The sequence below is a fragment of the Canis lupus genome, chromosome 17 (assembly GCF_011100685.1).
Source record: "Canis lupus familiaris isolate Mischka breed German Shepherd chromosome 17, alternate assembly UU_Cfam_GSD_1.0, whole genome shotgun sequence".
Taxonomy (NCBI): domain Eukaryota; kingdom Metazoa; phylum Chordata; class Mammalia; order Carnivora; family Canidae; genus Canis; species Canis lupus.
Genome location: NC_049238.1, coordinates 18,629,878 through 18,654,298, shown reverse-complemented (window position 1 = coordinate 18,654,298; position 24,421 = coordinate 18,629,878). Strand labels below are relative to the sequence as shown.

Here is a 24,421-nt window from a genome sequence, read left to right as displayed (position 1 = left end):
ATCTCTTCATTTCATTCCTTTTGCCACTATACTGAGGCCTATATCAACACAACATAGATCCTTATAAAAACTTCAAAGATCTCCAACTTCCAGGCCTATCTTATCTTTAATCATACACATCATATGCCAGATAAAATTTTCCAGCTTTTTATGCTTTCCTCAACTATCCTCAATGACTCTATATCCACATGATAAAATCTAAATTTTTAAGCTGGCATGGAAGGCTTTTCACAAAATGGCTCCAACCTAGTTTCACGGACACTGAAGAAGAACCAAACTGAGTCTATGAGGAGGCATCGCACATGATGAGATAGCAAACATAACTGACACACATATTTAAGCTGCGTGGAGATCACACGTTCTTATCCTACCAATATGGAAACATCTTTCCTTCCTGGCCAATAGACATGTCTTGTTAAGGAAATTATTTCCTGTTACTATGCTTCTATATCAGTAGGTTGGTCCAGTAATAAATGTGAGACCTTTCAGCTGAGCTGCTGTTGTGTTCTAATCTGTGAAGTACTGAATTCCCCCTCCTGTCAGATCTCATATAGCACTGTCTGATATATGTCTCCAGAGATAAATATGGCCCTTGACAACCAAGTATTTAAAGTGTGGCTAGGGGGTGCCCATGTGGCTCTGTCTGCTAAGCATCTGCCTTTGGCTCAGGTCATGATTCCAAGGTCCTGGAAGGGAGTCTGCTTGTCTCCCCCTCTCTATCCCTCCCTACCCCTGCTCATGTACTCTTTTTGTTTTTTTTAATCTTAAAAAAAAAAAAAAGAGTGAAAGCAATCAATAAAATCACATTTAGAATAACCCTAGCATGGAAACTGAGAATTTTTTTTATTTTAAAGATTTTTATTTATTTATTCATAGAGACACAGCTAGAGAGAGAGGCAGAGACACAGGCAGAGGGAGAAGCAGGCACCATGCAGGGAGCCTGATGTGGGACTCGATCCCAGGTCTCCAGGATCACGCCCTGGGCTGCAGGCGGCGCTAAACCGCTGTGCCACGGGGGCTGCCCAACTATCAGAGAATTTAAAATAACTATGACTAATATGTTAAAGAATCTAGTGGAGGGATCCCTGGGTGGCGCAGCGGTTTAGCGCCTGTCTTTGGCCCAGGGCGCGATCCTGGAGACCCGGGATCGAATCCCACATTGGGCTCCCGGTGCGTGGAGCCTGCTTCTCCCTCTGCCTGTGTCTCTGCCTCTCTCTCTCTCTCTCTCTCTCCCTGTGTGACTATCATAAAAAAATAAACAAATAAATAAATAAATAAATAAATAAATAAATAAATAAATAAATAAAATAAAATAAAATAAAATAAAATAAAATAAAATAAAATCACATTGGAGACAAAGAATTCCTCTGGCAGGCTGATCAAGAGATGAGACTCAGATGAGGAAAGGCTCTGCGAACCTAAAGATAGGTAGTAAAAATTGTGCAACTGAAATACAAGTAGAAAAAAATTTTAACACAAAAGAACAAATTAAGACCTATGGAGCTATGAGACAATATCAAATGGTCTGGGATCCCTGGGTGGCGCAGCAGTTTGGCGCCTGCCTTTGGCCCAGGGCGTGATCCTGGAGACCTGGGATTGAATCTCACGTCGGGCTCCCGGTGCATGGAGCCTGCTTCTCCCTCTGCCTGTGTCTCTGCCTCTCTCTCTCTCTCTCTCTCTCTCTGTGTGTGTGACTATCATAAATAAAATAAAAATGAAAAAAAAAATATATCAAATGGTCTAATATACATATAATTGGAGTCTCAGAAGGAAAAGAAAAACAAAGAATGGGGCATGAGAAATATTTGAAGTGATAAAGGTTCAAATTTTTCAAAAAAAATAAAAAGTAATGAAAGATGTTAAACCACAGATACAAGAACCTCAGAGAACCCTAAGCAGGATCAATAGAAAGGAAAATACGAAGAACAAAAACAACAAAAACCACCTAGACACATCATACTCTAGCTAATGAAAAGCAAAGAGAAAATCTTGAAAGTGCCCAAGAAAAAAGAAACATCAAAAATAGGAACAAAGACAAGAATTATAGAGTTCTCATTGAAAAATGAAATGTTTGGGGGTGCCTGATGGCTCAGTTGGTTAAGCAACTACCTTTGACTCAGGTCATGATCTCAGGGTCCTTGGATCGAGCCCCATATTGGGCTCCCTGCTCAGCAGGAAGTCTGCTTCTCCCTCTCCCTCTGCCCCTCTCCCTCACCCCTTGTGTTCTTTCTCGTTCTCTCTCAAATAAATAAAATCTTTAAAAAAAAAAAAAGAATGAAATTTAAAATAATCAGAACTATGACAAAAATTTATAGTCTCAAGAAGAGTTTTCAAATTCTAAGAGGTTCCATAATTTCTATTATATTAACCATTACCTGCTCCTTTTACAAAATTCACTTTCTATGTAGGTTGTAGGCACCTTAAGCCACTTATTTGGAGTCATAAAATGCCTTGAGTTAGAAATACTTGGGAATCTGGATTGCAGTTTGGCCTTTTCAGTCTCTTTAAATTCTTTCATTGTATATATCTTGCCTGCAGAAAGATTAGTAACCTAAATTAGCACCCTTAAATGCAACTCCCACTGCTCTTAAGTTATGAAATCACGTAACAATTAGGCACTAAGTACCAGTTTTACACTGAAGAAGAGTTCTTTTTTCATCATCTTTGTTATATTGTGCCTTTTTCAAAGGGTCACGAAATGGTGGAATGGTAACCTGCAAGAAAAGCATGTCTTTGAGGACAGGATTGCAGGTCTTTTTCAATCTATCCTAAGCATCTGTGTATGGCTATCATGCCAGAAGAATCAAGAATATGGTATCTACAAACTACTTAAGTAACCATTATACATATTTAACACATTACAAAGAAATGAGGGCACTCCAATACGTCTCTTAGTATGGTCCTCCAGCCATGGTTGGCTCTCTTTTAACAGCTTTTTCAGATCATTTATGGATATTCTTAGACACTATCCCCGAACTCAATAAGTGGTACTTTCTTAAAGGTTATGATGTGGTGGGCTGCCCTGGTGGCTCAGCGGTTTAGCACCCACCTTCAGCCCAGAATGGCATCCTGGAGATCCAGGATCGAGTCCCATGTTGGGCTCCCTGAATGGAGCCTGCTTCTCCCTCTGCCTGTGTCTCTGCCTCTCTCTCTCTGTCTCTCATGAATGAATAATTAAAATCTTAAAAAAAAAAGTTATGTGGAATCTGCAACTATATGAATAAATGATTCAAACTTGTCTACATTAAAATCCATTGGTCTACCTTGAACTTTGAATGGATTTTTGATCTATGTCATGGGTTGCTTATTTGAAAAAAAATTGTATCGCTGAGTTAGGTGAGATCTTCCAAATGTGAATACATTTTATTATGCTATAATCACATTCATCAAAATCATTACCAAGCTCATTAGAAGAGTCTAAGAGAATGGGGAAGCTGTCACACTCATGATATGTTTCCAAAATTCAAAATTTTTGCTTGAAAACTCACATTTTATCATTGGCAACAAATATTGCCAGTTGTTTTTCTTGAAATGACAGACTTACTTTATTAATTTTCCAGAAATTGTCTGCCAAATATCTAATACTTAATAACGAGTTTGTAAGACATTCTTTCAAGTAAAAATAATGTACCATGAAAAAGAAATTTAACCAGTATAGCTCACAATCCAATCAATCATCCTGCATTTCAAGTAGGCATCAGAAATGCTCTTGGCATGCTTCCCATTTCATCACACAGAATATTAAAAAGATGTGTATTCAGGAGTAAGATTTAATAAAATTAATAATTTTTAATGTTTGATCAAGAACATTCTTTTTTTTAAGATTTTATTTATTTGACACAGAAAGAAAGAGAGAGCACAGCAAGGGGAGCAGCAGACTCTCTGCTGAGCAGGGAACCTGATATGGGGCTTGATCCCAGGACCCTGTGGTCATAACCCAAGCGGAAGGCATATACTTAACTGACTGAGTCACCCAGCACCCCTGATCAAGGATATTCTTTTTTTTTAATGTATTCATGAGAGACACAGAAAGAGAGTCAGAGACATAGGCAGAGGGAGAAGCAGGCTCCACGCAGAGAGCCTGATGTGGGACTCAATCCCGGGACTCAGGATCACGCCCCGAGCCAAAGGCAGACACTCAAAGACATGCATCCCTGATCAAAGATATTCTTGGGATCCCTGGGTGGCGCAGCGGTTTGGCGCTTGCCTTTGGCCCAGAGCGTGATCCTGGAAACCCGGGATCGAATCCCACATCGGGCTCCCTGCATGGAGCCTGCTTCTCCCTCTGCCTATGTCTCTGACTCTCTCTCTCTCTCTCTGTGTGACTATCATAAATAAATAAAAATTAAAAAAAAGAAAAAAAAAAGATATTCTTAAATGAAATTGAATTTTACTGTGAGTGCCTGACAATGAAGAATATAACGACAACCAATATGATTTGGTGATACTGACTTAAGCCATTCTAAGATACCAGCAGTTTTACCCACCACTGCTTTTGCACCATCAGAATAAATATCAACAATATGAAAAAGGTAAATGGTATTTGGCACTATTATGAAAATACTTGGCCTAATGGATCCCAAAAGGGTTTCAGGGCTCTCAGAGATCTATATTCCTCACTTAGAGAACTGCTGTTATAATGTCAAAATGCTCAGCTTAACTTAAGAGGCCATCTATCAGCTTCATTTAGAAAGTCAGCATAGTAAAAGAACTGAAATTTTGATACAAAAAGATCTGGTTTCAGGGGCACCTGGGTGACTGTCAGTTAAGCCTTTAACTCTTGATTTCTGCTCAGGTCATGATCTCAGGGCATGAGATCAAGCCCTGAGCTGGGCTCCACACTCAGAGGGTAGTCTGCTTGAGATTCTCTCCCTCTCCCTTTGCCTCTGCCCTTCCTCCTCCACCCCCTAGGGGGTACCCGCTCTCTGTCTCTCTAAAATAAATAAAATAAATCTTTTTAAAAATCTAGTTTCAGGGATCCCTGGGTGGCGCAGCGGTTTGGCGCCTGCCTTTGGCCCAGGGCGCGATCCTGGAGACCTGGGATCGAATCCCGTGTCGGGTTCCCAGTGCATGGAGCCTGCTTCTCCCTCTGCCTGTGTCTCTGCCTCTCTCTCTCTCTCTCTCTCTCTCTCTGTGACTATCATAAAAAAAAAAAAAGTAAAAAATCTAGTTTCAGATCCTAGTTCTGCCCCTTACTAGTTATGTTACTAGCTAGCAGAACTAAAGCTCTGGCTGTTAAACTCTATTTAACTTCTACCTATTAAAATAGGGACAATAACATACACACAACCCAATTTGGGGGGGGGGGGGAGAACAAAAAAACCTACTTTGTCTGCAAATGCCAGCAGTTTAAAATGTCTATGACTCAAGCTAGGTCTATGACTCAAGGATTTTAATTTTGTTTACTAATATCCACTACTAGCAAAAGTGTGGGAAAATGGACTCTCCGGTGGAGGTATAAATTTATACAACCATTCTGGAGGACTATTCAGCAATATGAATCAAAATTATGCATAACCTTTAACTCAGCAATTCTACTTCTAGCAAGTTATCCTAAGGTAAACTTTAAGAAATAAATAGTTAAAGGGAAATTCACCATAATGTCACTTGTAACAGCAACAGGTCAAAAATAAGCTAGATGTTCAAAGTAGGAATATGTTTTAAAAAAAAGATGATGATGCTCTGCTAGTTACAGCTGTGTGACTCTGGAAAACTAACAACCAATTTGTGTCTTATTTGCCTCATCTCTAAATAACCTCATGTGGTCACAATGAAGATTAAAAAAAAAAAAAAGTCCTAACATTTGGTTAAGCCCTCAGTGCAAGTTAGTGATTATTTCTTTTTCTTTTCTTTCTTTCTTTTTTTTTTTTACAGATTATTTGAGAGGAAGAAAACAAGATGAAAGTGAGTGAAGGGAGGGGCAGAGAAAGAGAGAGAGAGAATCTCAAGCAGAATCTACACTGAGCACAGAGCCCTAAGTGGAGCTCAATCTCACAACCCTGAGATCATGACCTGAGCTGAAATCAAGAGATGGAGGCTTAACCAACTGAACCACCCAGATACCAGCTGTTATTAACAGAATACCATGCAATGATTAAAATTACATACTTATATTTATGGATAAAGAAGGAAGCAAACCATAGAACTACTGAGGAAAAAATGCAAATTATAAAACCTAATGTGTTATACCAATTTGTAAAATAAAAATGTATATATACACCTACATATAGAAAGTAGTCTTGGCTATCCAAAAGGATATACAGAAAAATGTTAATGAGTTCATTCTGGGTAATGAAAATTGTAAGTGGTTTTTTAATTCTTTTTTTTTTTTTGTTGTTGTTTTTTTAATTCTTTATTTAAAAACAGATTGAAGGACGCCTGGGTGGCTCAGCGGTTGAGCATCTGCCTTCGGCTCAGGGCGTGATCCAGGAGTCCCTGGATTGAGTCCCACGTCGGGTTCCTCACAGGGAGCCTGAATCTCCCTCTGCCTATGTCTCTGCCTCTCTCTCTGTGTCTCTCATGAATAAATAAAATCTTAAAAAAAAAAAAAAAAAAACGAACAAAAAACGATTTTGGGGGAGCATCTGGGTAGCTCAGTTGGTTAAGTGTCTAACTCTTGATTTCAGCTCAGGTCATGATCTCAGGGTTGTGAGACAGAGTCCTGCATAGGCCTCCATGCTGGATGTGGAACCTGCTTAAGATTCTCTCTCCCTCTCCCCATACCCTTCCCCAACCCCCACCCCAACCCCACCCCCCCACCCCCACCTGTTCTCTCTAAAAAAAAAAATTCATGTATTGTAAAATTTGTAACAAATTTTTAAAGTCTATGAAATTTTTTAATATTACTTGTTATAATTATTACACAATATATTCAAATTTTATAAAAGTTTAATTTACTTTGGACTTTGGCTTTTTTATTCATCTCTAAGATATGGAGATGGGAAACTATTCTTAAGATGTTACTGCATTCTGGGATCCTTGGGTGGCGCAGCAGTTTGGCGCCTGCCTTTGGCCCAGGGCGTGATCCTGGAGACCCGGGATCGAATCCCACATCAGGCTCCCGGTGCATGGAGCCTGCTTCTCCCTCTGCCTATGTCTCTGCCTCTCTCTCCCTCTCTCTCTCTCCTCTATGTGACTATCATAAAAAAAAAAAAAAAAAAAAAAAAAAAAAAGATGTTACTGCATTCTTAGGAAATAACTAAAGGACTACCCATACATTAGGGCTACTCAAAAAAACAACCACATAATACCAAAAATAAGAAATCTATCCTACCTTAAAAAAATTCGGGTCCTCTTTGCTCATATAAAAAGGATCATACTCTTTTGGATCATAATGCTCTATAAATGCATTTCCCTACAGGAAGGAAGCAAAACTATACATGACAAGAGGTACATAATTAATTTTGAGCATAACAAGACTCTAGAGTCACACAGTTCCATTCTTCTGCTTTAAAACAGCACCAAAATAAATAAATAAATAAATAAATAAATAAATAAATAAATAAATAAATAAATAAAAACAGCACCAATGACAACTGCAAAAGGGAAAGCCAAATTTGAAATTAAACTTGATGTAGCCAAGTAATAAATATTATAGTGATAGAAGGAATCTACTTAAAATTTGCAACAATAATGAATGTTGGAACACTAACAGATTTGGGAATTTTGCTCATTAGTCAAATATCTCAGATATCTTAAAAATGTCAAAACAGAAATATTTTATAGCTTTGTAAATAACAAGTTCTAGGAAAAAAAATTTATTATATATATATATATATATATATATATATATATATATATCCATCCTAAATCTAGAGCCTAAATTTCATTAGTATATAAAATTAATAATTACATTAAAAAAGCAAAGAAATATGAATCTAATATGTGCATCTAAATCTAGACCTAACCCTCTTCCCTTCATCCTTTCCACATGCTCTGGACTTAAGAATAGTATAAAAAAAAAAAATAGTATATGCTGGGGATCCCTGGGTGGCTTAGCGGTTTCGCGCCTGCCTTTGGCCCAGGGCACGATCCTGGAGTCCCGGGATCGAGTCCCGTGTCGGGCTCCTGGCATGGAGCCTGCTTCTCCCTCTCCTCTGCCTGTGTCTCTGCCTCTCTCTCTCTCTCTCTATCATAAATAAATAAAAATAAATTTTAAAAAAAGAGAATAGTATATGCTATAACAGAGTAGAGATTATACATATATAGAGTCAGAGGAGCAGGCCGTTTCGATGATTATAATCATAGTTGTGAACCAACTGAAATAAGTATCAAATGAACTCTTTGTACCTTTTTATTTACATGTTTTAAAAAACCATCTAATTCTTCTTGTCTCCTTTTTCTAATCTTCTTGTGTGAACAAACTTTTTCTATAATTTTCTTCTGGAGAGGATGTGCCACATGGTCAGCCCATCTTTTATATAACACCTCTTTTCTTCTTTCATTTAAGAAGTCATGATGTAGTAAATACTTATCTAGTTCCTAATAAACAATGATAGAAAAGACAATTATCTTAAAGCTATCTTGTTCTAAAATTTAAACTCATTTATATTCCTAATAAAAACTCAAAGTCATTCATTAATTCAATCATTTATTTGGCTTCTACTGAGTGACACACACTATACTGGAAATAATGAATAATACATAGATAAATTAGACAACATGCTTGCTCTGCCTGGAGAGACAGACTACAAAACAAATATACAAAACAATAGGAGGAGGGATAATACAGCAGGATACACACTAAAAAAAACAGAGACTCATACATCAACGTTCATAGTAACATCAGTCACAATAACCAAAAGGTGAAAGCACTCCAAGTGTCTATGAACAAATGGATATATAAACAAAATGTGGTATATACACAAAATGGAATATTAGGCAGCCATAAAATGAAGTTCTGACACATGCTACAACATGGATGAGTCTTGAAAACAATATGCTAAGTGAAATAAGCCAGATACAAAAGGACAAATATTGTAGGATCCCACTTAATGGAATTATCTAGAATAAGCAAATTCATAGAAACAAAGAGTAAATTAGAGATTATTAGAGGGACCTCTGGGGGCTGGGGGGATGAGAAGTCATTACTTCATGTGTGTAAAGTTTTGGCTGGGGTGATGAAAGTTTTAGAAATAGATAATGGTGATGGTTTCACAACATCCATCTATTTGGAAATAGTGATGATGGTTGTACAACATGTGAATGTAATTAATGTCACTGAATTGTACACTTAAAAATGGTTAAAAATAGCAAAGTTATATATATTTTACCAAAATGGTAAAAAAAAAAAAAAAATGACTAGTTTTTCTTTTTTAGGGGCACCTAGGGGGCTCAGTCTGTTGGGCATCTGCCTTTGGCTCCGATCATGACCTCAGGATCCTGGGATTGAGCCCTGTGTCAGGCTCCCTGCTGAGTCCCTCCCTCCCTCCTTCTCTCTCCCCCCCTTCCCCTGCTCATGCACTCTCTCTCTCTCAAATAAATAAAATCTTCCAAAAAAATTTTTTTCTTTCTTTTTAATTCCTAGAGTGGGACACCTTTGGAAAGGGCCTTAAAGAATGAACAGTTATCTAGGAAGAGTAGGGATGACCAAATGTGGAAGTATATTCTATGGAGGAAAAAAAAAAATAGAGAGGCACACGCATAGCACAACCTGGATGAAATGGCAAGCAGCCTGTAAAGAAAATGATTTAGACTATCAACTAAAACTTATCCACTTATCTATCTTTCATCTAGCAAATGAAATCATGTGATTCCTACAATCAACATAAAATTCAAAATGAAAAATAAATAAACTAAGAACTTTGAGAGCTTCTCTAGGTTATATCCCTCCCTAGCTTCAGGTCATAGCACTCTCCAACTATTCTTACTGAATAGCTTCTTTCATTTTTAAACAACTCTTAAAGAAAATTTTTCCTTATAGGCTACCCACTCCAATGTTTATTCTACATGGACCTTCATCTTGCCTTATAAATAAGCCCATCCTGTTAGAGTTAAAGCCTTAAAAAAAAAAAAAAAAAAAAAAAAAAAAGCCTTCTTCTTACCTATGCGTACCTGAGTAATAACTGGTCAGCGTCTTCCAAAAATAGCTCTTAAAACTTTTAAGAATACACAGTGACTCTACAGAATCTCCACTAGATGAAAGGAGTTGGGGAAAACTCTTCTATAAAAGTATCTGTGTGGGGTGCTGGGTGGCTCACTCAGTTAAGCATTTGCCTTTGGCTCAAGTCACTACCTCAGGGTCCGGGGATGGAGCCCCACATTGGGCTCCCTGTTCAGCGGGCAGTCTGCCTCCCCCTCTGCCCCTCCCCCTGCTTGTTGTTCTGTTGCTCTCTCTCTCCCTCAGATAAATCTTTTAAAAAATAAAAGTATCTGTGAAAGAATCCCCACAACATATAAAGAGAGGAAGGAAGCGGGCACCTGGCAGTCAGTTAACTGTCTGCCTTCTGCTCAGGTCATGATCCTGAGGTCCTCAGATCAAGCCTTATATAGGGCTCCCTTCTTCTCCCTCTATCTCTGCCCCCCCCCCCATGAGTAAAGAAATATTTTTAAGCAGAGAGAGAGAGAGAAGTCAATTAAAGTCTCAGAGATCTCTTAAGGTTAATCCTAAGAGCTGAGTGTTTTCAATTCTATTTTCTATATTTTCTAAAATTTGTATAATGAGGGGCACCTGGGTGGCTCCATGGGTCTACCTTTGGCTCAGATCATGATCTCAGGGTCCTGGGATCAGGTCCCACATCAGGCTCCCTGTAGGAAACCTGCTTCTCCCTCTGCCTGTGTCTCTAACTCTATCTCTCTCTTTCTCATGAATAAAAAAATTTAAAAATAAATAAATAAAATAAAATTTGTATAATGATGACGCACATCTAAAATGGATAAACAGAATTTTTAATTATGACACATTCTGTAGCCAATTCTTACCTTAATTACATAATTTTCTCTATATAATATTGATTGAATAGCTGTATCAATATCTTCTTTAGCTAATGCCTAAAATGACAAGAATTAAATTTTGAAAATCAAATCTTAAATCAAATTATTGGGGTCCCTGGGTGGCACAGTTGGTTCAGCATCTGACTCCTAGTTTTGGCTCAGGTCATGATCTCAGAGTCCGAGATCATGCCACATGTCAGGCTCCTCACCCAGATGAAGTCAGCTTCAGTTTGTCTCTCCATCTCCTTCTGCCCACCCCCCACTCACTATCTCTCCAAAATAAAAAAAAAATAAAATTTAAAACTCAAACTAGAGTTGCTATTCCTGGCAAACCTGTTGTTCTCAAAAACCAAGATAGGTACAGAATTAATATTCAGGACAAAAATATAAAAAACAACAATCTGAAAACACTGGAGTCTGACCAAAAGCAGAGAGAAACAAGAACGTAGTCAATCCTTGGAAAAAGAGAATAGCACTGGCATAAGCTTTCAGTTTTTACGGACTTTTGTCTAAAAGCAGGCCTCCATTAGAACTAAAGCAGATGGTTTAAATCAGAAACATGCTGTTTTACTGAATTCAAGAATTAGAAGACAGGGGCGCCTGGCTGGTTAGTCAGAAGAGCATGTAACTCTTGATATCAGGGTTGTGAGTTTGAGCCCCATGTTGAGTGTACAATTACTTAAAAAAATAAGCTTTAAAAAAAAAAAAAAAGAACTAGAAGACAGAGTTCAGGACAACCATAGGAGCTGGAAAGTCAAAGGAGAAATACCTGAAATGAGAGAGCCATAGAGGAGTTGCCACAAATTTCACAACATTACTGGCCAAATCTCTGGTGGATCCTTGAACTATGTATGTAGAGGGCAAACTCCTTTAGAAAACAGTTTAACAGTTTTATAAAAAGTTAGAATCACTTACTATATGACCCAGTCATTCCACAACTAGATACTTACCCAAGAGAAATGAAAGCATATGTCCATGTACATGAGTGTTGCTAACTTTATTTGTAATAGCCAAAAAATGCAAATAAACCAAATTTCCATTAGTTGAATGGACAAACTAGCATATTCGGGGGGGGGGGGTAAAAAAGCAGGGGCTGGCGGTGAAGTACTGATACATGCCACAATATAGATGAACTGCAAAATAATTATGCTAAGTGAAAGAACCAGACAAAAAGAATTCATGCTGTAAGATTACATTTGTATAAATTTTTTTAAAGATTTATTTATTTACTTATTTATTTATGATAGACAGAGAGAGAGAGAGGGGCAGAGACACAGGCAGAGGGAGAAGCAGGCTCCATGCTGGGAGCCTGACGTGGGACTCGATCCCGGGACTCCAGGATCATGCCCTGGGCCAAAGGCAGGCGCCAAACCGCTGAGCCACCCAGGGATCCCCTGTATAAATTTTTTTAAATGTTAAAGTATAGTGACAAAAGGCAAATCAGGGATTGTCTGAGGGTATGCAACGAGGGAAGGATGTCAAAAGAGACACAAGGAAACTTTGAGGGGCACCTGGATGGCTCAGTGGTTCAGCATCTGCCTTTGCCTCCGGTCATGATCCCAGGGTCCTGGGATGGAGTCCAAGTCCGCATTCGGCTCCTTACAGGGAGCCTGCTTCTCCCTCTGCCTATGTCTCTACCTCTCTCTGTCTCTCATGAATAAATAAAATCTTAAAAAAAAAAAAAAAAAGGAAACTGAGAACACTGAATATGTTCATTCTCTTGATTGTGGTGATGAATACATACATCAAAATTTATCAAACTGTACACTTTACACATATGCAGTTCATGGTCTATCAGTGAATACCTTAATAAAGATGTTTGGAAAAAAAGAAATTACAGTAGTTTTAAAAAACATCTATAATTTCAGTGATGCAGTTAAAAGAGTGCTTCAGGCCAAAGTTTGTAACTTTGTTATATAGAAAAAATAATTAACAATGAACCCACCTTAACAATCTAGAAAATGAATACCAAACACAAAGTTAGTAGCGACTGAATAAAAAGCAGCAACGAAATAGAAAACACAGGAAAAATACTAAGCACAAGCCACTTTTCAGTGCAACTACTCAAATACAAAAATGCAAAATGCCATGTTACTATTACCTCCACCAAATAAAGTGGCTGTGGTTCCAACCAGTCTTTCGAGCTCTTGGGCCTGTGAAGTTTGTCAGTTATCAGATCATCACTGACGAAATTTCTCATCGCGGTCACAAATAACACAGCCCCTAGGAAAACTTTAAAAATGCAGCTTATTCAGTTAATGAGAATTCACAACCCTCCTTTTCTGCTACTTCACCATCAATCTTTGCAACCACGAACGGATGTGGAACGGATTCTGAATTAGTAGCCACCCCCACCTTCCTTCACAAGCGGCCTTCACCACAGCTTCTGGGGAGGCCTTCAGACCTAGCCACTTTGAAGCAGAGGAGGTTCTCCCCGGGCTGACCCCGGCGTTCCGCCCCCCCCGGAATTCCAGGCTTCCCACGTCCTCCAACAGCACTGCCCTCTCGAGCCGGCGCGGCAACTACCACCCAGACCTCTAGGGGTCGCGCTGCAGCAGTTTTCAGATTCAGGACGCGGACCCCCGAGAAGAGCTGCGACTTTCTGGCTACGGAACCCGCACGGGCAGGGCTGCTTGGAGAGGGGGAGGGGCTCTCACACAAAATTTGCATCCCCCACCCCCCATCCCCTACTCACAGAAGAAGGACCGTCATCTGAGGGGGGAAGCGGTCATCAGGGCTTGCACCCGTTGTAGACCTACAGCACCCACCGCCCCGTCCCTTCCCTCCCACCCCGTCAACAAGAGGCGTGCGTGCTCCGCCCTGCCTGACAGGAAAGTTGCAGACCGTCACAGGTACCTCAGCCCCCCGCCCCTCCCAAGGCTGGCTGGGCCTTCGGCTCCCTGCAGCACGCGGGGCTCCGGCCCCACGGCCCACCGCCCCGCACTGGTCGGCAGCGACCGGAGAGCGCGCCAGCCGAGTCCCTCAGCCCCGTGAGCTCGGGCCTGTCGCCTCAGAATGACAGAATGTACACGTCCAGTGTCTCCTTGACGCAGCCGCGCGCCGCGACAGACGACAAGTCAGGATTCCGTCAAGCGGCCGGAGCCCCGCGGCTACGTCCCTAAGCTTCGCGCAACTGCGCACGCGAGCCCAGCGCCGCGAGGAGTCACCGAGGCTCCTGTGGGGGCCGACCCTGGTGGGCGGGGCGTGGTTAGCCAGCCAAACAGGAGCGCTCCTCGGTGACGGGCAGATGTCTCAGCCAATAGCTAGGCCCGTCGCCTTCCCGCCCCGCCCTCCCCCGCGTCCGTTGACCAGCCGCTGCCCGGCTACCGTGCAGACGTCGGCGGAGCGCTGGTCTCCTTGGTCTCGTCGCTGCGTGGTCCTTTCTGCTCTGGCTTCGGTCACCGCGCCCTCCCAGTCCTGTGCGCCTCCCCAGCCGGCACGACTGGACTTTAGTTAGCCCCGCGCCCCACCCCCGCCTCTAGTCCCTCTTGGAACCCCCGTGGGGTAAACCACTGCGCGGGAGTGTCCGGAAAGGGGCGCCTGCCCTCAGCATCCCCTAGAAGGAAGAGTGTTTGTGGAGGTTGTCCCTGTGAGGACGGCCCAAAACGTGCGGACTTGTACGGAAAATGCCGCTTTAAATGCCTTTTTAGTGTATTTAGACCCCTGCATCAGGGCCCATAGTAGTCGCCGGTGCCGGTCAGGGGTGAGTGAACGTGAAGACTCAGAACCCGCTGATTGCATCAGTGGCTGCACCTCGCAGGTGTTTGGGTTTATAATCTCAGGTGATTCTGATGCGAACCATTAGCGTAACTAGATAATGAAGAGCAGTGATTTTCCAAACTCACCGTGTGAACCGTGGTTTTTCCGTTTTCCTCCTGGAGTATTTATTGATGGCTATTTGATGACGGACCACCGTGTTCACTCCTCATTTTCACTACTTCCCGAGCGCACACGCTGAAAACTGTCCAAAGAAAGGGCCTTAGGGAGGTTTGTATTCAGGGGCCTTTTCAAAGCTGGCCAGAGCGAATCCTTTCAACTGTGGTTCCCTTTTTCAGAGCTGAGGGAACACATGAGTCATTTGCAGAACTTGCTGTTAGATACCCTCCTGGGAACAAAGCATGTGGACAGTGCAGCACTCATCAAACTCCAGGAGCGAAGCTTGTGTGTGGCATCGCCAGGATTTAGTGTAAGAAAAAGCAAGTTTGGGTGTAAGCATTTTAACCTTTTTTTTTTTTTTTTGGAAAAATCCATAGTAAACATTTTAGGTTTCTGGACTATATGACCTGTGTCACAACTGCAATGCAGTTTTAATAGGAAAAGGGGCATATACAATACATAAAAGAATGGGGGTGACTATGTTCCAACAAATCTTTATGAACACTGAAATTTGAATTTCCTGTAATTTTTACAAATCACACAATACTATTCTAGTGCTTTTTTATTTATTTTTTATTTTTTTAAAGATTTATTTATTTATTCATGAGAGACACAGAGAGAGAGAAACAGAGACACAGGCAGAGGGAGAAGCAGGCTCCACGCAGGGAGCCCGACACGGGACTCGATCCCCAGGACTCCAGCATCACGCCCTGAGCCAGAAGGCAGAAGCCCAACCGCTGAGCCACCCAGGCGTCCCTATTCTAGTGCTTTTTAAATCTACTGACTTAAAAATGTAAAAACCATTCTTAGCTTGCAAGCCTATAAAAACAAATGTGGGCCAAATTTGGCCAGCCTGCCACAGTTTGCTCACTCTTTACTTCTGCAGGTAATGCCTGGTGATGTCCGAACACTTGTGAATGGATTCGCCAAGAACCCTTTACAAACCAGAAGAGAAGGATTGTATTTCAAGGAAAAGGATTACAAATGTATCCGGGCAGATGACTATTCTCTTTATGCTAAGAATGTGAGTGTTCAGGATTTGAAGACAGCTCGGTAAAACCTTAAGAATTTGATTCCAATTTGTTGATCTCGTTTATAAAACATTAGGCCTTTTACTCCAGTGGCAATGTCTGAGACAGAAATCTAATGCTAGAAAGGAATATGTAAAAGAAAGTACGAACGGAGAGCTTAGTTGAGAACTATTCATTCCAGAATCTATCAACTGAACCTTGCCTGAAGTATCTCTTTTCAGTACTCTATACTCTACATCCTCCTTCATCTAAAAAAAAAAAAAAAAAAAAATTATAGCATTCTTATATTTAAGACATCTTCAATAAGGAAATAAGGAGATGAAATTCACGTTTACTGGATGCCCTATCTTATGGGTTAAGCACACTTCATCAGCATTATAAAGTAAGTAGCCTCACAAGGTTAAATAACTTCCTTAGTCATGCTGCAGAAAATGGAGGCACTGGGATTCAAGCCCAAAGCTGTCCAATTCCAAAATGTATTACCTTCTCATTATATCAGTTCTCACTAGGATAGGGGTATATTACAGTCAGTTGGGGAACTTTTTCTAAATACACATACAATATTACAAGTTCGCAATTTTTTTAGAAAAAACAACTAAGTTAGTGGAAAATAGTGAAGAGTCCAAATACAGATAGGAGTGTATGGAAGTAAAGAAATGGCACAAGTGTGACCATAGTATAACTGCTACTCCTGTGACTAGAATCAAAAGAAAACAATCTGTTTTACTTTTATCCAGGAAAAAACTGGTGTGGTGGTTGTGAAGACCCATCTATATCTTCTGGTGGCAACTTACACCGAAGGCATGTATCCTAGTGTTTGTGTGGAAGCCACAGAGAAGCTAGGGTAAGTTTGTCCCCCTCTCCCCCATGCCTCTTTCCCTATGGTAGTCAGATCTTCTCACTGTCAGTAACTAAGAGCCAATACAAACCACCTAGGGTGGAAAGGAGGAATTTATTGGAAGGATACTAGGGTTACTTACAGATCCACTGGAACAATGGAGTGTAACAGCCATTGCAAAAAATGGACTCCAGGTGATGCTGTTTTGGAATATAGGTGAGGTTTGGTGGGGTGAGGTCTAGGGCCTATGGCCAAGAAAGAATTCTTGAGACATCTTTGGTGCCAAATGGTGGTTTTATCAAAGCATGGGGACAGGACAGGTAGGCAGAAACAGCTGCTACCCTGGGGTCCTGAGGAGTGGCCCATTATACACTTTCAAGTTGGGAGGGGGTTAGAGGTAGCGTAAGCCTCCCAGGTATTTTGGGAACAAGGTTTCCAGGATTTTGAGGGGATTAGCTATTGTTAGGAAAGATCATTTATTACTATTGAGTAAAAACTCAGTCATGAGACCCTTCAGATGTATATCAGTGGGTCATATGCTTGGGGAATGATTAACAACATGTATCTTGGGGGAAGGATAGAGATAAAGGAGGTTTCCAAAGGAAATTTTACATTTGGGCAGCCCGGATGGCTCAGCAGTTTAGCGCTGCCTTCAGCCCAGGGTGTGATCCTGGAGTCCCAGGATTGAGTCCCAAGTCTGGCTCCCTGCATGGAGCTTGCTTCTGCCTGTGTCTGTGCCTCTCTCAATCTCTCTCTCTCTCTTTCTTTGTATCTCTCATGAATAAATAAATAAAATCTTAAAAAAAAAGAAAGAAAGAAATTTTATGTTAAAGTAGACTTACGGGGTCATGGGGTTTGGGCTAGGATTGCCTTTTGTCCTTGGCAAAGTATTAACATCGAGGCAGTTGAGTCCCTAGAAGAATGTCACTGCCTATTTCAAAGACTTGTCAAGGGATCCCTGGGTGGCTCAGTGGTTTAGCGCCTGCCTCTGGCCCAGGGTGTGATCCTGGAGTTCCGGGATGGAGTCCCACATCAGGTTCCCTGCGTGGAGCCTGCTTCTCCCTCTGCCTGTGTCTCTCTCTCTGTGTGTCTCTCATGAATTAATTAATTAATTAATTAATTAATTAAATAAAATTATCTTCAGGGCATGTGGGTGGTTCAGTGGCTGAGCATCTGCCTTTGGTTCAGGTCATGATCCCGGGGTCCTGGTATCAGGGTCCCACTGTCTGCAGGGAGCCTGCTTCTCCCTCTGCCTATGTCTCTGCCTCTCTCTCTCTCTCTCTGTTGTCTCTCATGAATAAATAAATAAAAATATTTTTAAAAATAATAAAAAATAAAAAAATAAAATCTTCAGGGCCACCTGGGTGGCTCAGTCAGTTGGGCGTCTGCCTTCAGCTCAGAGTGTGATCCCAGGGTCCAGGGATCAAGCCCCACACATGGGGCTCCCTGCTCAGCAGGAAATCTGCTTCTTCCTCATACTCTCCTTCTGCCACTCTCCCCACTCCCATCCCACTCGTGCTCTCTCTCTGTCTCTCTCTCTCTCTCTCTCAAATAAAGAAAATCTTTTTTACAGAAAGTCTTTGGGACACCTCAGTGGCTCAGCGGTTGAGTGTCTCTTTTCCATCCAGGGCATGATCCTGGAGTCCTGGGATCGAGTCCCACATCAGGCTCCCTGCATGGAGCCTGCTTCTCCCTCTGCCTATGTCTCTGCCTCTCACTCTCTCTCCATGTCTCTCATGAATAAATAAATAAAATCTTTAAAAAAAAATCTTCAGGGGATCCCTGGGTGGCTCAGCAGTTCAGCACCTGCCTTTAGCCAAGGGCGTGATCCTGGAGTCCCAGGATCAAGTCCCGCTTCAGGCTCCCGGCATAGAGTCTGCTTCTCCCCCTGCCTGTGTCTCTGACTCTCTCTCTATATATATATATATGTCTATCATGAATAAATTTTAAAAATCTTCAAACAAAACAATTGTGTCTTAATCTCCTATCTTCAGTACCTAAGACAGTGTCTAGTGTTGAGTAAGCAATAATACATATTGGATGAGCAAATAAATGAGTGACTTTTGCCTAACAGAATCAGGGAAGACTTCAGAGAAATGAATCTTAAAAAATTGAGAAAATAAGTACCATCACAGAAAAAAATACACACAAATGTATGTATGCACAGACCTTCCCAGTCGTTATAAATATTTCCTGGCATGGAGTTTCATAAACCATGCTACATAGCTGGCAATGAGGTATTCTAACAGTAAACAGGACTGAGCCTGGACAGGACACAACTTTGGAAGCATCTAATAGAAGGAACTCTATCCAACCTGGAAGAAACAATCTATTAACAACAACCTTTTTCTGAACACATGTCAAAATTTGAGGGAGGTTCAGTTTCAGTAGACTAGGGTTGGAGCAAGAAGACAAAACAAACCTGTAGGGATGCCTGGTGGCTCAGCAGTTGAGTGTCTGCCTTCGGCTCCGGTAGTGATCCCACATTTCTGGGATCGAGTCCCACGTCAGGCTCCCTGCATGGAGTCTGCTTCTCCCTCTGCCTCTGCTTCTCTCTATGTGTCTCATGAATAAATAAATACAATCTTAAAAAAACAAACCTGTAGATTTGGGCTAATTAAAAGTATATAGAAAATGAGGCTAGGAAAATGGGCAATTAAGCTATCAAGAGGCCAGATTCTATCCTACCAGTTAGGGCCCAGAGCTAATTCCCCAGGTCTCCTGTGGTGACCAGGGATGTTGCCTGACCATGTAAAGTAGATTCTGTGGCTGGCAGTAAAGGTTTAGATTCTGGTTTAGGATCACAAAAGACTCCAAAGAGTATGTACTAGTTAGAAGGAGATAGCTGGTATCATGCTACTAAAATCCCACTGCTCTAGGAAGGGACAGGCTATCTCGGAAGGGGTTGGATTCTCATGAGGGATGGTTGAGGCTAACACCTACTAAGGAACCAGTTACTTGTCTCATTACTTCTGTTTCCTTTGCTTCTGTTTTCTTATATTTTTCTCTATCAAAAAATTCTACATGATAATTATAGAAAATTTGGGAAATGAAGAGTTATGACTATTTAAAAATGTTTTATTATGAAAGATTCTAGGAGATATATATATATCTTTGAGAGCAGAGATTGGGTCTTAGCTATCCAGTCATCCTTGTATCTCTCATCTCTAGCACATGGTAGTCACTCCCAATGTCTGTGGAATAAGGTTTTTTTTTTTTTTTTTTTTTTTATGATAGAGAGAGAGAGAGAGAGAGAGAGAGGCAGAGACACAGGCAGAGGGAGAAGCAGGCTCCATGCACCGGGAGCCCGACGTGGGATTCGATCCAGGGTCTCCAGGATCACGCCCTGGGCCAAAGGCAGGCGCCAAACCGCTGCGCCACCCAGGGATCCCCTGTGGAATAAGTATAATGAAGCATGTTGTATTGACAATTCATTGCTCACAAATAATAACCAGATTCTGTTTCTTTTCAGGAGAATATCTAAGAAGAAAAGGAAATTAAGTCATCAGAGGACTATGAAAGACAGCTTTTATTATTTTAGGGAATAGATCCTGAAGAAAAAGTAATGCCTTAGTTTGTGGTTGAAACACTAGGAAAAAGATACTGAAAGGGAAGAATGAGTTAAGGGAGCAATTTTTCTTATTTCAAGAGATCCTCTTCTTTAATTGGAATTCTTCAATAAGCTTTACATGTTTTTTGCTCTTTGTTTTTAAGTGTTGGTCATTGGCTTGAGTGTGAGAACCCTGATAGCTGCCTGGGGCATATATTTTGAGAGATTCCTCCATGAGTGTTTTGTACTCCCATATGTCTTGCTGGGTATGCCAAGAATGTAAGGGCCCAACCACTGTTCATCCAAGCCATTTCTCAGGGCAATGTTTCAGGAAGCAACCTTGAACAATGAAGTAATGCCTCACTTCAGAACAAAGAGCAGACTATCTTACTGCTTGCTATAAAAGAGTTAAGCTCCCTGAACTCAGTGGTCCCATCCTGCAATGCAGCTTACTACGAGTGTGACATCCATCTGGTCCACCCCTGTGGGACTTTTGGAGGAGGGCAACACAAAGGCCACACTTTGGGCCACTAGTCAGAGAATTTGGTGGACATTCCACACTCCCTACTATCTGAGGGCATCTAATTTTTGTTGACCTTTGGAAAGGCCTTTCAAAAGTCAAAAGAGTTTTTTAGGAATCAACTCAAAAATATTTTTAACTCTATCTCCCTGCTACTTTACATTACTTAGTGTGATTAATGAATGCACTCTTCTCCAGAAAGGGTTCATCTCCTTTCCTGGTCAGGACAATAAGGGTGGAGAGTTATAGGACCTGTTTTGAAAATTCAGGATTCTACCCTCACCATTTCTGAGCATGATGGATCTTTCTTTCCCCTAATAGCAACTCCAGACCAGTCTGGTTGGTGCAGTTTCAGGTGTCCCTGAGAAGGTAACACCTTACACCACTGGCATCAGGTCCTAGACCTCTTATAGTTCTTGGTCTTATCAAGCAGCAAGGTACAATTTTCTGAATTCCAAAAACATGCCACCTGGGGCTTTCCATGTAGATCTATGTATAGATTTTAACATCAGTCTTCATGCCAATGACTTCTCTTTATAAATCAGTACACTGACATCTAGATTTTATAACTTAAGTCATGTGGATTATATACCCCCTCCACATGCTGTCAAGCTGGGGTTTTGAGCCTGCAAGGCAAAAGGTCTGACTCTGGACCACAGTGATCTCTAAAGTGGTAAAGGCCATCATGAAGCCTCTTGCCTGCTCACCAGCTGATCAGCCAGCCTTTCCTGGACACACACCCATGGCACTGCTGGGTGCCTAGTAGGGGCCCTTTCTGTAAACCTCCTCAAGGCAACTGCCTCACTGTCTGGAGCCCTCCTATGCAGATCTGTCCAGTTATTTCCTGTAATTCTCATTACAAAACTGTGTCCAGCTATTCAGAGAGACCCACAAAAGTGACTCTTTGATGGTAGGCACCTACCTAGTAGCTACCGAGGAACCCGGGGACTAGATGATCTTCTGAAACATCAGGGGTTTCCAAACTAGAGATTTGTGTCCTGGAGGTCCACAAAGACTTTAGAAGGGGGGGAGGGGGGGACATGAATGGATTTAAGTAATTAACTTTTTCCCAGATCCTCAACTCTCATATGTACTTGCGTAAAACTGCTGTGACTGTCACATCAGCTCTAGCTTCCCACCTCCCCTCCCCAAGCTCCCTTTCCATATGAAAGAAAGGTCTACTCTCATCCAGCCCCAGTCTACTGTGATGCTTGGCTTGGAGTGCAAAAATTGCAGTGTGCCAGAGGAAAGGAAAATTCAAAATATTTGTAATATTTTGTATGTCTGAAAACCCATCCTCTGGAGGCACCTGGGTGGCTCAGGTCATGATCCCGGGGTCCTGGGATGGAGTCTGCATCAGGCTCCCTGCTCAGCAGGGAGTTTACTTCTCCCTCTTTCCCTCCCCCTGCTCTCTCTCTCTCTCCCTCAAGTAAAATAAAAATCCATCCCCTGTTGTCAAATTTTACATCATATATATGTGAAGTAGAGTTCCATGAGAATAAAGTAAAAAGAGCATTAGTGAGAAATAGTGCAAATCTTTTTATCATTTGTCTAGGAGAGGAAGGCTCTATGTCTTATCTATTTCTTAAAATTCAGAAGCAAGATGATTGTCATAAGACATGTATTAACATGATTACTTAAAAAATGAGAAACCTTCTCTGATAGAAAGTAATTTTATTTGGCTGATTATTTAACAACGAGGACTGACTTTGCCAATAAGAACGTCACAGATGTTTTTCATAATTAAGTCTACAGCTCCAAGATGTTAATGAAAATATATTTGAAGTATATGATAAGGTAGAAGGATTTGATTTTTTAAATTGTCTTGGCAAAAGTATATTAAAATTAACATTTTTGCTTTCTGGATCCTTTGTGAGCATATCAATTTAAACAAGGTGTCTCTAAGTGGAAAAAATAGCAGATATAATTAATAATCATTTGATAAATCTTCACAAAACTTTGTTGGTATAAACCCAGAAGCTAAGAACCTGAACAACACTTATGGCTGGGTAACAAATCCTTAACAGGTTGAGTGGTTCCCAAGTCTTTGCTTTCAAAAAAATTGAAGAAAGACCAAATTAAGTTGCCAGGTAATAGATCACTTGAAAATAATTTTTCATGATAGATCATTATATAGTTTTTAATCATATAACTCAGAGCTATTCAGAGAATTGGCTGACATTCCTATAATGAAATTCTCTTTCCCCATCTAATTTATGCAAATTAGGTTCACCAGAGCTTGTCTATAAAAATGAAAAATAGGAAGAGAATTAATGTTGATCCCAGTCTCATTCCAGCAATGAGTAATATTCATCCACAGACGTAATAATTACTTGGAAAAATTCAACCCCTCCAATGGTCATTAAGAAATGTCTTTCCAATAAAATTTTACTTTTCATGTTCAATAATTATTAATATTTAAAATAATACTTAAATTAATATAAAAATTCAAAATAATGTTTTGATCAACTGTGGACTAAGAATATTGTCATATGGTAATGATAATAAAATCCAGAAGAGGGACGCCTGGGTGGCTCAGCAGTTGGGCGCCTGCCTTGGGCTCAGGTCATGATCCCGAGATCTGGGATCGAGTCCCACATTGGGCTCCCTGAGAGGAGCCTGCTTCTTCCTCTGCCTGTGTCTCTGCCTCTCACTCAGTCTGTGTCTCTCATGAATAAATATTAAAATATATATAAAAAATAAAATCCAGAAGAAATTTAACACTTAGAGCCCTATGGTCACAGGAAATAACTTTTTTTTTAAATTTTTATTTATTTATGATAGTCACACAGAGAGAGAGAGAGAGGCAGAGACACAGGCAGAGGGAGAAGCAGGCTGCATGCACTGGGAGCCCGACGTGGGATTCGATCCCGGGTCTCCAGGATTGCGCCCTGGGCCAAAGGCAGGCGCCAAACCGCTGCGCCACCCAGGGATCCCAGGAAATAACTTTTTAAATTAGGGTCAGTTTTCATATACATTTTTGTTCTAGGTAAAAATGATCAATAAAGCATAAAATACAGCAGTATAAAATTCTCTGAGAAAAGTAGAATCAAAATATGAGTACTAGAAGAAAAATGACATTTTAAAACTTCCAACTGTTAAAGAACTGTTTTGTGCATTTTTAGTGGATGATTATAAATATCAAATTATTCTGAAATCTGGATTCTACTTGATACATTTAAAAGCCTGATACAGGGATGGTTGGGTGGCTCAGCGGTTGAGCACCTACCTGCCTTTGGCCCGGGGCGAGATCCTGGAGTCCCGGGATCGAGTCCCACTTCGGGCTCCCGGCATGGAGCCTGCTTCTCCCTCTGCCTGTGTCTCTGCCTCTCTCTCTCTGTGTCTCTCACGAATCAATAAATAAAGTCTTAAAATAAGATTAAAATAAAATAAAATAAAATAAAATAAAATAAAATAAAATAAAATAAAAGCCTGATACAGGGCAGCCTGGGTGGCTCAGTGGTTTAGCGCCGCCTGCAGCCCAGGGCGTGATCCTGGAGACCCAGGATTGAGTCCCACGTCGGTCTCCCTGCATGGAGCCTGCTTCTCCCTCTGTCTGTGTCTCTGCCTCTCCCTCTCTTTCTCTGTGTCTCTCATGAATAAATAAATAAAATCTTTAAAAATAAATAAAGAAAAGCCTGATACAAGTTTTTAAATGTTAATATTTATGACCA

General features: G+C 41.0%; 2 protein-coding genes across 22 annotated transcripts in view; one reads left to right on the top strand and one right to left on the bottom strand.

Annotated features, from left to right (window-relative positions):
* The window catches only part of FAM228B (family with sequence similarity 228, member B), a 35,404-nt gene extending 21,306 nt beyond the window's left edge, over positions 1–14,098 (bottom strand). For 6 of the 16 annotated variants that reach the window (XR_005372214.1, XR_005372215.1, XM_038560927.1 and 3 more), the window contains exons 1-6: positions 13,031–13,621; positions 10,921–10,989; positions 8,290–8,481; positions 7,274–7,354; positions 2,627–2,714; positions 2,376–2,532 (exon numbers count right to left, since the gene is read on the bottom strand). Coding sequence is in view for 14 of the 16 variants with exons in the window: in XM_038560927.1 (XP_038416855.1) it covers positions 2,376–2,532; positions 2,627–2,714; positions 7,274–7,354; positions 8,290–8,481; positions 10,921–10,989; positions 13,031–13,132 (689 nt within the window). In the remaining 2 variants the exon portion in view is untranslated. The other 10 variants (XM_038560917.1, XM_038560918.1, XM_038560919.1 and 7 more) reach the window with 10 other exon arrangements.
* Positions 14,099–14,223: 125 nt separating this feature from the next.
* PFN4 (profilin family member 4) lies at positions 14,224–22,608 on the top strand. 6 transcript variants are annotated; one of them, XM_038560905.1, is made up of 5 exons: positions 14,224–14,351; positions 14,988–15,118; positions 15,695–15,832; positions 16,577–16,683; positions 20,150–22,608. In XM_038560905.1, exons 2-5 carry the CDS (start codon positions 15,002–15,004, stop codon positions 20,223–20,225), a joined length of 438 nt encoding a protein of 145 aa, XP_038416833.1. In that variant the 5' UTR covers positions 14,224–14,351; positions 14,988–15,001; the 3' UTR covers positions 20,226–22,608. The 6 variants fall into 6 exon arrangements, with proteins under 6 accessions (XP_038416833.1, XP_038416835.1, XP_038416836.1 ...); XM_038560907.1 differs by having other exon boundaries at positions 14,237–14,384; XM_038560908.1 differs by having other exon boundaries at positions 14,247–14,368.
* Positions 22,609–24,421: the final 1,813 nt, after the last annotated feature.

Coding starts and splice junctions, on each gene's coding strand:
- PFN4 (XM_038560905.1), top strand. CDS start 15,002: ATGAGTCATTTGCAGAACTTGCTGTTAGATACCCTCCTGGGAACAAAG. Junction 15,833..16,576: donor ATTCTCTTTATGCTAAGAAT/GTGAGTGTTCAG, acceptor ACTTTTATCCAG/GAAAAAACTGGTGTGGTGGT. Junction 16,684..20,149: donor GAAGCCACAGAGAAGCTAGG/GTAAGTTTGTCC, acceptor GTTTCTTTTCAG/GAGAATATCTAAGAAGAAAA.